The sequence below is a fragment of the Orbicella franksi genome, chromosome 2 (assembly GCF_964199315.1).
Source record: "Orbicella franksi chromosome 2, jaOrbFran1.1, whole genome shotgun sequence".
In the NCBI taxonomy this organism is placed as follows: Eukaryota; Metazoa; Cnidaria; class Anthozoa; order Scleractinia; family Merulinidae; genus Orbicella; species Orbicella franksi.
This window is the reverse complement of record NC_138146.1, coordinates 33,695,412-33,713,107: the sequence shown is the minus strand read 5'-3', so window position 1 is coordinate 33,713,107 and position 17,696 is coordinate 33,695,412. Positions and strand designations below refer to the sequence as shown.

General features: G+C 38.4%; 1 protein-coding gene across 1 annotated transcript; it reads right to left on the bottom strand.

Moving 5' to 3' along the window:
• Positions 1-3,628: 3,628 nt before the first annotated feature.
• On the bottom strand, positions 3,629-16,163 carry LOC145479442 (coronin-1A-like). The gene is made up of 10 exons (XM_081457810.1): positions 15,355-16,163; positions 12,547-12,981; positions 10,776-10,895; positions 9,888-9,992; positions 9,176-9,382; positions 8,555-8,769; positions 7,980-8,163; positions 7,300-7,404; positions 6,611-6,735; positions 3,629-5,947 (listed from the first exon to the last, which is right to left on the bottom strand). Exons 1-10 carry the CDS (start codon positions 15,562-15,564, stop codon positions 5,941-5,943), a joined length of 1,713 nt encoding a protein of 570 aa, XP_081313936.1. The 5' UTR covers positions 15,565-16,163; the 3' UTR covers positions 3,629-5,940.
• Positions 16,164-17,696: the final 1,533 nt, after the last annotated feature.

Here is a 17,696-nt window from a genome sequence, read left to right as displayed (position 1 = left end):
TCCTGCAGACAAATCTCGGCATTCAAGCGTATCTCTAGTAACCTACTTGTTCGGGAATGCACCACTTAGTCCTTTTATACATAAAAAAAAAAAAGAACTTAAATTTTACTCTCCTTTCTTCGCACTGATTGTTTATTATTGATGTTGTTTTCTGGAGTTCATCGAGATTTGCCCGCCACAACCTCGAGGAGGATAGCTTGAGCGCAAGTTGGACTGATTCAGTGACGTTTCACTGACACCATAGGTGGATTGTTTATGACAATCCATGGACGAAGGTGCAAAGAGGCAAGAACAGTTTCAATTGCTTACCTCCAATTCGTCCGTTGTTTGGTGACTGAGCCATTATGAACTATGAAGGAAAACAAGAAATCGCACTAACACATAGCTTTTTCTCCTTGACCCATAATCCAGGGTTATTGACTTTTTTGTCCGATTAGTTATAATAATCGAAATTATTTAAAAAAAAACACCTGGCGCATGGACACAGGCAGAATTGAATAATGGGATTAGTTTCATTTGAGGCCACGTCCACACTACGCCAGAGGAATTTGAAAACCGAGGTTTCACTCTGAAAATGCATCAAATGTTTTCCGTCCACGCTCCACCACCGGTCATTTTTGGATTTGTATTTGAGGAAAACTCCGTCACGGATATCGCATAATTATCGTGACTCCATTGTTTTCGAAAGGCTCCGTTCCAAAATGCTTTCAGTCCACGCGAAAACGAAAAGCGGGCGTTTTCAAATTTCTCCGGTTTGAAGAGCGTTTTCGAAATCCTCCGTTTTCTTGACGGATTAATATGGACGGCAAATCTAACCGTACAAAAGAATGAAGCTGCGTTTTCAATTTCCTCTGCGGGCGTAATATGGACGCTGTCCATTTTACAGGTGATTTGTGATTCTGAGAATATCTCGACAGGTTCCTTTTACCTTCGTCGTCGATAAAACGATCGTATTGAATAACCCGCATTAAATAAAAAAAAATTATCTATTGCCATTTATCGGTGGACCAAAATATAAACAATCTCCAATGATTTATTATGATGACATATCCAGCAAATAGGCCTATCTGGTAATACTGACGGCAAAAACGAGATATATAAGTTGTATTTCAAATAGTGGCCGAAAATTCAATTTTTGTTACCAGAAAATGTTCGCGGTTCAACGAAGCTGTTTTCAGCTTTGCACTGTTAAAGCCGGTTTAACTGTCTCACGAATAAAGATAATAAGTAGTTTTACACTTTAAGAAACAAATAGATACTTCTCGCTTTCTTAACTCGGTTGTAAACTCATCCAGTTTCTTCATCTTTAACAAAGTAAAACGACGCCTTTTTAGCGAACCATATAGAGTCTTCACCAAATCTTTTCGGATTTCAGCAGCTTTTTCCAATTGCTGCCATTAAAAACTTAGCAATTGAATGAACTTCTCTTAAAAATTGATTTAAAAACAGGCTAAACATTAACTCAAACCTGAATTAAACAAGGAAGGAGTAGGAAGGTACTGGCCCAGAATGCTTTCATATCTTTTTTGCTCATGTTTAGTCGTTCGCTCAAGATCGCAGAGTTCGTCTTCCCACAGCGCTGAGTAGATGAGATTTCCCCAAAAGTAAAAAGGTATGAATAATTGATTTTGGTATGGATTATGATTGAACTCCCGCAAGAAGTAATAAGCGTTACTAACGTAACCTGTAAATTATGCTCACTGACCTCTATCGCGCCGAAACATCCTTCCTGTAATTGGGGTCTGCCTCGGCTTTGCACAAATTTTGAGGGTATTCGGGTGGGGTAGGGGTGTCTGTAGTAATCTTGTCGCATTCAAGCTCTAATATACCTGACAAACCTTTGTACTAACACTTGTAATTTGTAAAACAGCTGTCGCACTTTGTAAAGCTTGTATAAATATTACACTTTGTAATAACATAATGTGTCGCATTTTGTGATAACTCTCTGAATTGTACAAATAAATCAGTAGAAAGGGAATCTAATTAAACCCTACGCGAGATTCGCCAACTCGGCAGAGTAGTGGTTCTATTGCTAGGTTATGGTTGTCGTGAGGCGACAAGCACAAGGTGTTTTTAGTAAACCTTGGGAGTTGAATGCAAGACCTTTTGTACACCAGTTGGACACTAGCTTATACAGGAGGCTTGTTGAAACTACCTTTGTACACCATACATAATTGATCATCTTATTGAGGCCCATGGTGATTGAAGTTTTCCGTAGGCTAGCATTACTCGCGTAAGAGAGAAAAAAACACTCTAGTTTATTCTTTAGAAGTTTCACTTCTTCGCCAAAAATTTTAACGAAAGCATTTCAAGGTGCCAGAGGTGTAAAAACTGACATGAAACATCTTCATTATTTGTAATTTCCATTAAATGATATTTGTTAACAGCCAGAAGTGGGGCCGGTAAATATCTGAGTGAGCGCATTATAAAAGCGGTCCTAAAAGGTTCATAAGGCAGTTCAAAGCCCCGTCCACACGTATCCGGATATTTTTTATTCCGCTCTCCAGGGTGGAAAAAACATAAATCCGCAACGAATCCGATAACGTGTGCACAGCGAATCCGGATATTTTCGAATCCGATGAAGTCGCAGAATCGTTTCCAGTCTGTTACCGAACAATAAACCAATATGGCGGCACAAAGTGTAGGCCTAGTTTTTCTAGAGTGACTCCAGATACCATCAGATGCGTGTGGACAGGCGAATTCGATTCGAATATGCTACGTGTGGACGGGGAAATTTTTCAATCCGGAAAGAAAAAGTTGCGGATATCAAAAATGTCCGGATACGTGAGGACGGGGCCTAAGTAGCTACGTACTACGGCGACCGACTTCCAGGGCAACGCAGTTTAAAAAATGAATTTATATTTTACCTCTGAATCTCGCGATACTCGAAAGTCATTTAGTTTGTTTCTCTTTGTCTAAACTATTTCAATACTGATTATGGAATACGGCGGAAAATTCAAAATATAAATTTTAAAAGTTGTCCGTCGTGGTTCACCTTATCCACACAACGCAGAATTTGGTCATTTCATGTTGTTTTGCAGAGGACGGCAAAGAAATGTACCATGAATTATTATGCACGTGCACAGCCATTGTTCTGCTCATTAAACCTGTTGTTTAGCGACGTTCTCGTTGCCACCAAGTCTGGTTTTCACGAGCGACGCAAGCGCAAGCACAAACGGCGTAACCAATAGGGATGACCCAAGTGAAAACGAAATTCTACGCAAACACAAGTACATGCAAACTCACCCGATCATTCCGAACTGTTTAGGCGCGAGGTAATCTGGATCCAGTGTTTTCACTAGCCAAACATAACCACGTGTGGTAAATATCCTTGTGCTTGCGCTTGTGTTTATGCCTGCGTCAAGGCCGGCGTTTTCACGTTGAAATAAGAATTGCTGTGCTTGCTTTACCATTGTGGTTTTCTTAAACTCCCTAATATTTCCCGTCTTGAACTCCCTTAACAACTGTCCGTCGCTAGTGAAAACCAGGCTTTACCATCGTGGTTTCTTAAACTCCCTAATATTTCCTGTCTTGAACTCCAATAAAAATTGTCGTTCGGGTGAAAAAAGAGTGACCCTTTTAACCCAATAAGATCACTCGTGTTATAACAACACACAACGTCAGTACGTACGTTTAAAACGTTTTATTAAACTAAAATACCATTGGCTTACAAAGTCCAGTTAAAGGGATACTTTACGTAGTGTTGGACAATCTAATAACAACTAACATATCTTCCCATTTTAAATCACATTTATTTAGGACCTATGGAGTGTTCCTGTTCTTAGCTATAAAATAATAAATACAACAGATTACGGCATTAGCAAACACAACAGCCGCAATATCATTCCTCATCGTGCCCCGCAGAACACCTAGGGCCATACAGCAGCTATGTGATAAAATAAAACTTGAGAGCAAGAACCCCTTTAACGCAAATCTTAAATGTAAGCCATTTTAAACTGGAAACAGCTTTCGAGATTGGCAGATTGCACATTCAGTGGAAACAACCAATCAAAACCATTTCGGGCTGTATATTAAATGGCTTTCCCTGCTGTGTTTTCCCGCCAAAATGTGTAACGTCGGTCAGAGCTTTCCAAAATCAACGCAGGGCATAAAAGAAATTGCAATGCTTTCTTGCAACGCTTTTCATAAAAGAACAAAAATATTTAATCCAAGAGCGCCGTATACTACAAGGAAGAGCTGCTCGAATGTTACGCATATACCAATTGTCGACAATCCAATAAAGTTGTTAATGACATTGCAAGAGGAAAAATTATAGAGATTCCACAAGAAATATATATAAACTTGCAAGGTCACTAAAAAGTACAATGAACCTCAACACAATCTTCAAAATAAAACAAAATATAAGGCGCTATAAAAATGTTGAACTTGTTTAAAAAAAACTGTTTCGCTAGATATACAGAAAATTTCAAATACCTCTTGAGGGAAACTGAGCATTTATGACATTCTTAATTTCAACTTTCAATAAAGCGTTCGGTTTAACCGGAATTCAGTAACACGAACTGTGGCATTTAATCGAAAATGCGGCTCTGGGACAAACAGTGAAATAATTTATGCCAACCTGAACTATCTCAGATTTATCCAATACTGATTGGGTAAAAACAAGGAAAATAATTGTTAAACAAGGAGTTCCCCTATGAAGGAAGCCTGGTGCCAAGTTGTCTATCAGTCAACCATGAAACCGTAAACAGCTTAGAACAACTTCATATTTCCTACGTGAGTTCCAGAGAAAATGTCTTTCATTTTGGTAAGAATATTCAGTTAAAACATCAGCAGGTTATATATCATCTTTTGTCAGTGGTAAATATATATTTTTTTTCCATGAAATTTTGAAGCAATCTGATTCAGCAACGTGTCATCTATATACTAAAGTACAAATTTGCATTTCGCGCCATTAAGGTGTGAAATGTGGGACTGGGAACAAACCATTTTATTGCAGAATTAAAAGGTTTGGTCCGATTGAAACATGAAATTACTTTTAATGGCCTAATTAGCCTTAATTAATCCTTGCCGTTAATAAAATTATTACTTAGAGCTCATGACATGAAAACTCAAGGAATGAACCCAATCTTCTGGAAATTTAAATCAATAAACTGTGATGCGGGGAAGCATAGTGGAATTTCTACTAGCCACTGTTCTTGTCTATACTGCACATGCAATTTATCTATATTCTAATTTATTATTATCGGCTTAAATACACCGTAGAATTAAGAGAAATCACCAGGTGTTAACTTAACATTGCTCTTTTTCGAAACAAAACAAACTAAGTTTTGAGCTTTTGGCAACATAATCTGTTGCCTTTCACGGTTCTGGGACGATAATTTGCCTTTTATTGAAAGGCTGTAAACATCTACAGACTGCAGATTTCATTTAGGCCTAATTAGCACTCTATTTAGCCTTATATAGTGCTCAGGTTAGCCTGTGTACAAAACATAGTTCTCGGTAATGGAAATGATTTTTTTACGATATTAGCTAAAAAGTCTGCCGTGTGCAATTTACAAATGCTATACACAGTCATTTGCATTTCCAAGTTTCCTGATTTGTAAAGGATAATGCTGCCTAAACGTAATTACAACGTGATTTTACCCTCTTCACATCAGTGAGTTGTCTTCTAATTTTTCAAATGCAATGATTAGAGAATTTATAGCCTTTCTTCTCAATTATATCAAACTAGAAACAAATAACAATAGTTTTAAAAAACATGCACATAAATAAAGACAAACACTAGCAGGTTACATCTGACCACCATCATTTCACAGAAATAAATTTCGATGAAGCATCTACACATAGATAGGGAAACCTGCCCATTAGCTTTTTAATTAACAGATGCGCAGATTGTTTGTCTTTTAACAACAAAACAAACCGCTTTCTTTTATAATCATCTACCGTTTTCTTGGAAGTTGTGTTAGACATTGCTCAGCATCAGAACCTGAAAGTTCAAAGTAGAAAACAAATTACCTTATCGAAATTGGTTTAATCACAGTTTAAAATGAATGTGATAGATTATTTTACTGTTCAAGAGCAATCTTACTAGCTTTAAAGTTGACAAAGAGTGACTTTAGTCTATGAGTCGTCCCTCTTTTGCTTCTAAGTCCGTCGTGCGTAACACAAAATTCTTCCTCGCGGTTTTCTTTTGCATCACGCACGACGGACAAAGCGAAAGAAGAACTACTCGTTGTCTAGAGTGACTTCTCAAGCGAAACCTACTTGTAGTTATTGAAAAATACTTAGACTACTAGACCAAAAGGCACCGGGGCCCCGTTTCCCAAAGGCCCGGAAACTTCTCGGGTCCGCAAAGCCAGTTTTGGTTAATCTCTATCTTAAGACAGAGAGGTGTATACGCCTGAAACTCCTTGTATGAAGGGAACTTCTGTTCATATTAAGAATATGTGAATAAAACAGCTCTGTAATCAAAAGGTTTGAGATTTTGCTACGGCTTTCCGGGTGCGAAAACTTTTCGGGAACTTCGAGAAACGGGCCCCTGCACACTATTCATTATAAGTTCACTAAAATATTTTCCTACCAATAAACCAGTAGCCGAGAATGTTGCACACGGATGTCAGAAACAATGATAATGAATAACAAGCCTCACCTCTGGGATTTTTCCCGAAAGTAATCATTTTCTTTCTCAAGTTGCGCTATCTTGGCATCTCTGGCTCTAAGCTGTGTCTGTAGGAAGATGATCTCCTCTCTCTGGTCACTGTACGCCAGTCGTAACTGTCAAAAGAACATGATCACAACAAAAGTCCAGCCACATTACATGTATTCTGTATGTACTAAAACACAAACTACACAATCATTTCCAAAAATTCCACTAATAATGATTTGACACCATTGCTTAGTAACTGCTGAGTAGCTGTGATTCAAACGCTCCCAACACCACCCTACCTCACCCCTAAAAAAATGTTACTTAAAAGCTTATGATACATGACCTAAAGTCAAAGCATGAATATAGCTATCCCATTCTACCTCTGAAAAGGAATGCCTATAAGAGAAAGACTGCCTTTGAGAGAGCACTGCATAAGTGAAGGTGTAAAAGAAAACACTAAAAAAGTGTCCCTACTAAGGAAACCATAACAGCAACAACATTTGGCCATCTTCATCACCATCATCATAATCGTCGTCAATTAAAAAAAAAAAGGTTTTAACGAGCAGCAGAAGTTTGAAGTTCTCCACATTTCTGTCTGGAGGAGATTGTCTAAATTTACATGTACAAGTGTATTTACACACGCATGTATGTAACTAAAGACAGTTTCTGTATGCTATAAAGTTGTAACCTACAGTGTCGATATCCCAGTTTGCAAAGTCTCCTGAGCGCCTGTCTCCACCCGTCCGTCTTTTCTCTGGAGATGACACTCTACTGTTTACCACTGCTTTGGCTGTTACCTGGAACACATTATAGAACCAAAAACAATGTGAATACTTATAAAAATGAAAAGGTTTTACGGGATGTAGGTGAGAGATGGTTACAAGCTGCTTTTACTGGTTGAAAGGAAGTTGATCACCAGCTGAAATTTCACCAGCAAACAAGGACTTGTAGTACTTCTTAAGGTACATACATGTACATGTACATGTACATACATAATGCATAATACTGTTCATGTCTAAGTGGCACATAACGCCGTGCTTCTTAAGGTGTACAAGGCAAAAACACTGGCTGAGCTTGTCAATGAGCCTCTTTACTTTATCATTAGCTACATCACTGGTTTTACATGTACTAACACTCAAGGAATGAACCCTTCCCAAGACAGACACATTTTGGGAAAGGCTCTAGCTGTCTGCTTCAGTCCACAAAGAGACAGCTCAGTTACAGAGAAACATGCGAGTTTCAGACAGCCATTTTTATCTACAGAGGTGTGTGCCCTACACTGCTGTCTGTTTTGAGAGAGCTGACTGCATATTAAAACGGAAATAATTTATCACTGTCTTGATCTCATTAAATACAAATTTGAAAGTCTCACCTGAATTGGATCTTTGTGTTTGGTGTCAGGCCTGCTTAATACTTCAGTTGCTTTGACATACTGGATATCACTCTCTCCATTCTGGCCTCTTGACGGCACATGATTTGTATCAGATGAACGACGTTCTTCATTTCTACTGCTAACTCTTACAGGTGATTTCGGTGGTGATTCTGAAGTTGGACTCCTGTCATACAACAAATGGTAATTAATGTGCATAATGTAATATCGTAACAACCTGCTTTGTTACAATCTTTCCAGTAAAACTGTGAACACCAAAGAAAATTTATGGAGTGTTTATTGTTTCACCAACAATCAGATGCGAGATGAACCGCAAAAGGTAGCCAACAAACCATGTCAAGTCATGACTAATCCAAACCTTTCAGGCTGTTGCAGTTTGCTGGTTACCTTTTGTGTTTTCTCACATCTGATTGGTCGCAAAACAGTCACAAACATTCTGGTAATATTCTCTGGTATTGACCGTTTTCCAGGAAAGACTGTCATATTAAATTATGTATAGTATGTACATAATGTATGTCTGTATATGCATGAAGAAACAAATTATTTGTACAGTGTACCTTGTAGCCATTTGCCTTGCACTGGCAACTTCTCTCTGCTCCCTTGATCTCATGTCACGAGTTTCTGTCTCACCATCTTGAAGAGGAAAGTCTTTCAACAGGTCCATAAGGTCTGGGTTTCTGTTTAAACCTTGGTCGATCCATTCTCGAGCTTTCATGGAAGGTTTATCTGACGGGGTTAATGGATACAAGTCTCGCTGAATTATGCCAGTTTGCTGTGAATGAAGAAAAAAATTGTACTTAATATTGCAGGTCACTAGGAACTAACATTAATTTTGAGATAAGAATCACCTCAAATTGGGCCAATCCTTTGGAAAAGGTTGGCAGGAGGAAAGCGCATTATTGGCAGTTAAGGCTCTGATTCTAAGGGTGGGGAAATTATATGTAACTGTTACAGAATAGATGATGGGTTGGTTACTTATAAGGATGAGACTCGGAGGGTATCCTTGAGCTAGCAAAGGAGTCTAGCTGAGATTTAAAGGACCATGACAAAACAGTGGGCAACCTTAGGTTAAAGGATGAGTTCCCACTGGTGTTGGGATGTACCTTGTCTACTTGGGACATTTAAACATAACTAACAATGATGTATTACTCTGTAAATGACATTTACTCAATACTCACTCTTCTAGGGACAGTCATGGCAATGGGCTCCACAAAGTTGTTGTTGTGTAACTTATAAAACCTATAGATCTCACAAGCAGTTACGTCAAGACCTCTCTTTGGCATAACACCAAAACCACGCTGGGGAGATGAACTGCGGTACTCATTAAGAAAAGTGAAGTATGGCTCTGCATCAGACAATTCATAATATCTGACATTTCCATCACCCTAAGAAAGACAGTGATACATGTACATGTCTCAATCAACACTTAACTGTTACAAGACACACAGAGGTTTGGGTTCAAAGGCTTAGAAAACTGTGCAAGGCACTATTGCACCTACATGTAACAGCCAATCGTAAATTTTGCCTTGCAGTCCTGATATTTCAACATTAAGGATCTTTGTTTATTGCTTGTTAATGGCTTTTCTACCATTCCACTGGTGAACCTTGAGATTCAGACAACTTTGTGCTGGCCTCAGGCTTGTACTGTAAACTATTTAATTCTCATCAAGAAAGTATTTTAAGGAAAAATGATTTGAGTGCGAGATACAAGAGAGTTTGAGATAAACAAGTTTGAGATAGCGAGGTTTTACCATAATAATGTAATTTCTTTTTCTGTGGGGATAGCAGTTAGCAGTGATAAACATGCACACCATCTAAAGGAAAGCCACAATCACTTTTTCCATCAAACCTTTGTACAGACAGACTTCACTAAGCACTGTTAAAAAGTACCTTTCCAGCAAGATAAACGATTCTTGTGTCATGATCATAGTAAGGGAGCAGAACGCCAGATGAAGAATCAACAGCATCTATTTTAATAGCCTTTTTCAAGTTTCTCTGATGAAAAAGAAAACTAATATTCAAACCAACACTTTTTACAAATTAAAGTTTAAGTAATATCAGAAACCCATAAGAGAATGAAACAGGTAACTAGCCTTGGTAGGTATGCAAACAAACTTCCATATATTCAATTTGTCATTAGGTTAGTACCAGTAGGTACCATAAATAATCAGACAATCTAGAGAGAAAATAACCAATCAGAGAGTCTACTTAAAATTGTCAATTTTTACAAAGAAATGTACGCCCTTTCAGCATGATAAATTGATCTATTGAGGTGGTTTTTGTTTAAATGAAAGATACAAATTCAAAAAATGTTGATATTGCGTGACATTGATAAAAAGGTCCATTGGGTTCTGCACATATGCATTAGTTGTTTGCTTTTTTGGACTGAAGAATCAAATACTGGTAATCTCCAGAATTTCAACAACGTTTTCCCTACATTGAATCATCTCGGTCTACAAACTACTGAATGGGATATATAATGCTTCCTGAAAGTAGTCAGCCTGAAATAATGTCACGCTGAGTGCTAGCTCTAATATAATCACTGAAAAGAATTAGAAACCCTCATGAATCAATGCAAATTGTTTTCTCAATGGCTGAATGATAATATTAAGAATAAGTCTCTCTCATAAAGTGAAGCCGATAAAGTGACACAACATCAGACCAGCTGAAGGAATACTGTAGAGGCCTTATGAATCGTCAGGTGCAAAAGATGGATGATGATGATGATGATGATGCTGATAATGATGACGATGATTACTAACAGAGATGGATTCTTACCACATCCCAGATAGCTATTTGTCGCTCATTCATTCTTGAGAATCCTGTTGAAAAAAGCATGTTCATGTCGCCGAGAAAGACAACATGAGAGCTTTTGTTTCCTTGATGTCCCATACCATGCTAAAAAAATTAAACATAACCTCCTGTTAGAAATATACAGCCACACCTACAACATCCCAATCCTGATTTTCCAGCCATTTTAATTGCCTGGACTTTTCTCTGTGGTCCTCGCAGAGTTTTCACAACATTTGAAAGGAGAAGTTACATGGCGCTTAGCAGGAGTTGCGAGGCCCTTTGGGCCTTGTCATCCTGAAGGGGTTGTGGGGCATACCCCCAGACATTTTTTTAAATTCTAGACTCTCAGAAATACATTTTCCGGCATTTTGAGACACAAAATATGATATTTCAGATACCCAAAAAACACTGAAATTTTTATTCGGTTTTAAGGTTAGTCATTTATGACTATTGCCTTTCAATCATAAATTGTCCCAAAACCACCAAAGAATTAACAAAATCTATGCATGCCCTAAGGCCTTATGTGACACTTAGTCACAAAAGAGATAGGTGGTGATAAATGCATTAACAGGATAATTTACAGTACAATCTTGTTCGGAAACAGTTACAGTGGAATCCCGATTTTTTGAACCTCCAAGGGAAACAAAATTTTGGTTCAAAAAATCGGATATAGTTCGAGAAATCGGGGGTAAAATTACAGTGTTCGACTGAGGAGAGGGAAACAACTTTTGGTTCGAGTTATCGAGAGGTTCGAAAAAATGAGGGTTCGAGAAATCAGGATTCCACTGTACTATGTAAAAGAGTTGGCTACCCCTTGATAAAATAAGATTATGACAAAATTATTTACGATATCTGGATTACAGTAAATAACTCCCTGGAACAACCTTAATTTTCCTGCTCTGCTGGCCCAAGCTGTTGCTTTTCTAACATTTTGCCTTGTGTTTGGGTACTGAATATTTGGTCTTATACAGAGTAAAGAGTACTATCCATTAGAAACCACTCTCTACATCACAATCTGAGCCTTTATACAATGTTCCATCAACTTAAACAATGCAAGCAAATTTAGCAATTAAGCAATGTTGCAGCAAAATTCCAGAAAAACTTTTAATATAATTTATTTACTTACACTCTTTCATGGACACTTGGCTCTTTTGATCAAAAATCTCTATTTATCACAGAATTTACCCAAAGAAAAACAAAAATGTAAAAGTCGCTGTTAGATGCGATGGCAGATGGCTGGTTTTGAGAACACTGTCTCAGTTGTTATAACTTTAAAAGTTATACTTCTTATTTTCATATTTTTGATTGTCAGAACCCTTGATTAGCTAGTGTATTTTCTTGACTCAAACAAAGGAATATTGGCCCCTCCTCTCCTCCACCCCTCCAGAAACTCATACATGTAAGAACAGCAACACTCATAAGTAACCTTTCAGGGAACATGTTCACGAATGGGTACAGGACAGATACAGAATGGCAAGGGAATGATATCAGAACAGGTACAGAATAGACACAGAACAGAAATGGAAAGGAAATGGATTGGATATGGAACAGATGAAGAGAACAGAATGGATCAGAACTCCTCCAGTTCAGTTCCAGGAAAGGAAAGTCTCATTCTGTTAAGTATTCCCTGCGAGGGTAACCATACATTTTGTACTAGGAACATGTCCAGATACAGCAGCTTTTTTTTTTTTTTAATAACCAAGTTACAATTCCTTAAAACGAGTCAATTAATTTTTAAAGTTATTCCTGTACTTACTGCCACAAGTCGTCCAGCTCTGGGGTCTATGACTCTTATCTTCTTGTCTTTACAGGTGGATGCTAGTAAACTGCCATTATAGTTGAAAGACAGTGAAAAAATTATATCAGGATGTCCCTTGAGAATTGTCGCAGCTTCTCTGTCATCTACAATGTCCCAAATTCTTACTTCGCTGTCATATGCAGCACTAGCAATTACACCCTCTGCACAGGGATGCCATCGAATAATGTTGACTTTCCGTGAGTGGCCCCTTAAATCAACTAAATATTCATCAAGGTCCATTGACAGGCCATCATCAGGAACATGCCATATTTTGATCGAGCTATCTTCTGAACTGGAAGCAATTTGTTGATCATTGAAAGGGTTCCACTCAATGTCTAGCACAGGCCGCCCATGGCCTGTTACTTTTGGAGCATCTATGGGCACACGTCCAACCTGTGATCAGTAGAAGACAATTCAGATCTCAGTATTCCATACATTTTAAAAGCCTAGTGGAATTAATGAACAACAGATTGCACGGATTAGCACATCCCATCTAGGGGAGGGGCTGGGGGAATATAACAATGCATGTTATTGGTTGTGATCAATACAAAAATTAGATACTACGTTGACCAAACTGTTATTTATTATTGTTGCATTTTGATTGGTTCTTACTTATGATCAATTGGAGCACAGATGTATTGATGATGTCCTTAACATTTTTTGTTTCTTTATTTTATAAAACAGATAGATTCCATATTGCAGTGCATCTGTTCCATAATAGATCCCAGACGACGTCCAAATGTGGTAAGAACATTAGTGGAAAACTCGCCTAATAGCTTTTCCGCCAGTTTCTTGTTCACTACATTTTGACATCATCTGTGATCAATTACTGAACAGATGCACAACAATGTGGAATCTATTGGTTAAATGGAGAACTGATATTAGTGGTACTGATCATACACGGCTAAGATTATCAGGCTGAATTGACCATAAGTTCACTTGACCGATAATCCAGTTTCAAAATAATCTTAAGTGCTTTTCTGCAAATAGCTTTGCCGGACCACAAATAATGTGAACTTCCGTGCCCAAAGTTCCAACACAATATTGGCACATCAATGTACATCAATGTATATTATTTAGTATATTTGCCCTCAAAGCTTTGTTTCTTGTGCAAATATTTGTTTTAAGAACATCAAACACAGAGTGGACAAAATTGTAAGGTGCTAATTCACCTCCAAAACCAGCTGATATGAGCAGGAGCAATAATGTATACAATAAAACCTAGAAATTAAAATTCATAAACTAAACTGTCATTAATAGTGTCTGCACATGCATTGTACTTTAATGAACTTTTACATACTTGAGGAGCAGTAGCAGAGGACACTAATTATAGAGTGGGAGGCTGTCAAGTAGTAGATGGAGTGATGCCTAAACATATGTATTGATTACTGCATGTCCAGACAATATTAATAAGCAAAGTTCTTCAACATGCAAATGCTTACTTCTTAATGCACTCTATCATTTGTGACATTTTTGTTGTGAATTGATTTTCCATTTTTCTATATACCCTGGTCTGGTCTGACGGACTAAAAAATGTATATCTAATTTACCGTGAAATTTTCTGTAGTATGAAATTTTTAAAAATGCATATATTCTTATCCTAAATATATTCAACAATGGTTTCTGCAAACCATAGCTCTGTCTAGCTATTTCGACTAGCTTTTAGCATCTCATTACTTAGTTGAAGTTGTCTGTATGTGTGTCAGCTCTTAAAAAAGTTTTGCATAGTCAATCAAAATATTATGTTGCAATCAGCCAAAACCATTTTAGCGACACCTTGTGAAAATAAACTGTCAGGAACATCATTCCACAACAAAGCGGCCTTTTATTTATTCACGTTTATGAATTATTGTAATTACAGGAAGCCAGATTATGATGGCGAGCAAAGTTAACAAACGTTGACACTAAAACCAACCGTGGAATGACAATTTGAAGCCTTCTATATATTATCACTCAACTACAGCTGTGCTTGTGATCGGCTTTCTCGAGAAGCGCCCAAAGAACTAGTTTTAGCAGATTGCACGCTCCAGTACTTTTTAAATATCACACCTTACAAAAAAATACATATTTGAGAACGCAAATTAGCATTAAGAACAAAAATAATTTGCTATGTCGCGCTGAAATACAATAGGAGGTTCTTAGCATGCAGTTTCGCATATAAAAGATGTGAAAACATATAATTAAATCGTTTCTGATCATGCGTCCAACAAGCTGGATTCTCACAGTCTACCTGTGGCTTTATGGCGAAGTAGTGTGGGAACAATCAGTTCTCGAGATAACAACTTAAGCTTATGTTTTCTTTCTTGCAACTGATGAACTTTGAATTCCGGCATAATGACCAGTTTTGCGTCACTAATGAAAACTTGACACAAACACAATAGATTTCAACTCAAACTAAGTCGATCTGAAGAGTTTTATTCCAAAATCATAACAGCTAGAAAATTCTAAGCAGAAGTCTCAAATACCAGCCGATATGGCTGCCAGTAAGACATCAACTCCTTTATTAAACCAAACGAAAAGAAATCATGCAAGTTTGTACCAAACGTAACGCTATGTTCTGGGACGTACTGGAGTTGAATTGATCACGACATTTTATAGGCGTTTTGCCATGTTGACAACGAAACAGATTTTACCTGAAAAGTTTCGGCAAACAGTGAAAAGAGTAATGATTTGAACAGCAAACCGACACGCATACATATAGCCTTTTAAGGCCATGCAAACTACAGAATGATTTGCAAACAATAAGCTAAAGAAACCCAAGCGTACCTGTTCAAGCGGGAGAACTAGAAATGTTCCTCCACCACTCGATTCTACCACCACTGCCAGAAATTTAGGGTTTACTGCACAGAGACTGCCTCCCTCCGTCAATTTCGTGGACAATCTGATGGCTTCGTAACATCTGTCTTTCTTGTAAGGGTTCCCAAATACATGCTTAAATTTCGACGAGCGAGGAACCTTGAACGAACCTCGAGACATGTTCGCGAAAACACCAAGAAAGATCACTGAGCCAAATCGATCGTGTCACCGTTTCGATTTCCAGGTATCACTTTAAGGCTTCTGGTGGTACATTTACATTGCTTTGAACAAACAACCTAATTAAACACACCGAAAACCTTCCCAAACCGTCTCACCAAGTCAGTCCTCAGTTAGCGTGATGTCTTCGCCTTTTCTCTCTGCCCATAAAAGCGGGGCTGTGATTGGTCATATTCTAAGACGCATAATAATATGGTCATTGTTATTGGTTCACGAGGACACGCGCGAAAACATTCCTTCCCGCTCTCTTGACAAAGTGAAGTCAAAATTTCAAACTAAAGAACTGTTTACGATTTTTCACACTTCTTACCCCTCTGTCTTCCCCATGAATTGTGAAACCAACACAGAGGATCGCAATTTGGTTAAATACCAGATTTATTTCACTACAAATGATTTGCAAGAACCGTGAAATAAATGTCTTACTTGAGTTTAGAGTCACAGCAGACATTTTTATCGCGCACAGTACTGCTCATTCGCCTTTCTGTTGTTTAAGTAGTCTGAGGTCATGTTATTTATATAATTATTATTCTTTCAGGCAAACTGAGACTTTAACTTGAAACGATTTTCGGAGATAAGCCGTCTTTACGATCCTGGAGCCATTGACTCTCGTTACGCAACAAAGTTACAAACCGTAGAAACCATGAAATTGTTGTGGTTGTTGTCAAGGGGTTTGGACATATATCAGATGTTTATGGCACGTTAGTTTCTTGTTTCTAAAAATTTCTTTCCCTCCATTTGAAGATGATCTGCCAATGCTTTCCAACGGAAGTCGGATTTGATTGATTATGCGATAGATAAATGGGGTATTTACCGCTGCGACGTGCGCCAATAACTCACTGGCTTTGTGTTGATTGTTGACGCAGTCATGGGTTAACTGAGCTCTAGGCTGGTGGAAAAACAGATTAATTGGTTTACTTAAAGCGAAAATAAGTTATGGCGCCAAGTAAGAAAGGAAATCCTTATTCTTTTAAGACACGGAACCAAGTTGTACCCACGAGACACACATAATGGCCCTGGGGGGGGGGGGGGGGTGGGGAGGGGAGGAACTCCCATACAAGAAGGACGGTGGTGCTCGTCGGAAATTTTGAAAATAGCCCCTGACCGGCCGGGTACCAAGATCCTGTTATGATCTCAAATATCTCCCGTCATATTTTGTTCCGGCCCATACCCTAAAAGATACCGCAAAAGCTCCTGCTGTGGACCTTTTGAGGCTGAACACCCTAAGAGGTAGCAAAAACGCTTTTTTAACCCCGACCACGAGCACCCCTGTCCTTTTTGTATTGGAGTCCCCCCCCCCCCGCCACCAGGCATAGTAGACCCACGTAGGTTCTAATTTCGATGGCCAGCAAACTCCTGTGAGACATACAAAATCATCGCTCCATTTGTTAGTTGAAACAAACGGTTTGTTTGTCTGTTTCTGTGTTTGTTTGTTTGTTTGTACTAATTGTTTGCTTGTCTGTTTCTTCGTGTCTTTGTGTATTACGTTGTTTGACATGTTTGTTCTTTGTTGGCTTTGTCCATTCGAAGTTTAATTTTTGAAGTTGACCTCTTCTCTAATTCAGAACTCACCACGGATAGTCTACGCCACAAAGTAACCAACATCAAATAATTCAATTACCAAGCTTTTCTTTTCTTTTTCTCTCTTTTTTATTTACTGGCAAATTGATATCTGTTCATTATTCCAGGAGAAACATATCTGAAGGTCTACTTCCCAGCAAGTCCCCTGGCAAGTTCTCCCAGCATGCAGCTAGCCTGCGAACACAGACCGAACAGCTCCCGTGTTTATCCGTCTGTGTTCGCAGGCTACCCAGACAGCAGACATGCAACTTCCATCGCGCGCCACACCCACGAGTTGCATGGGTAGTAAGCTGTGGTTTTTAGGGACAGCTTGATGGATGTCCCTCGATCGATGCTCGACAACTGTCAGTCTTTTCATTAAGTCGAACGCCTGGTTTAATTATCAATCTTTGCCGTTAGCCCGGATTTGCAACAAACGCCATTCTTAAACTCTATTGGTTCTTTGTGTCTCCTGCGCGACTTTCATGGCGATTTAATTTGAAAGCGAGGCACTGGCG

Excerpts from the sequence above, each read along its gene's own strand:
- LOC145479442 (XM_081457810.1), bottom strand. The coding sequence starts at position 15,564 with ATGTCTCGAGGTTCGTTCAAGGTTCCTCGCTCGTCGAAATTTAAGCAT. Across the intron at positions 8,770-9,175 it reads CCATGACTGTCCCTAGAAGA|CAAACTGGCATAATTCAGCG; the intron begins GTGAGTATTGAG and ends CTTCATTCACAG. Across the intron at positions 7,405-7,979 it reads AACACAAAGATCCAATTCAG|GTAACAGCCAAAGCAGTGGT; the intron begins GTGAGACTTTCA and ends AATGTGTTCCAG.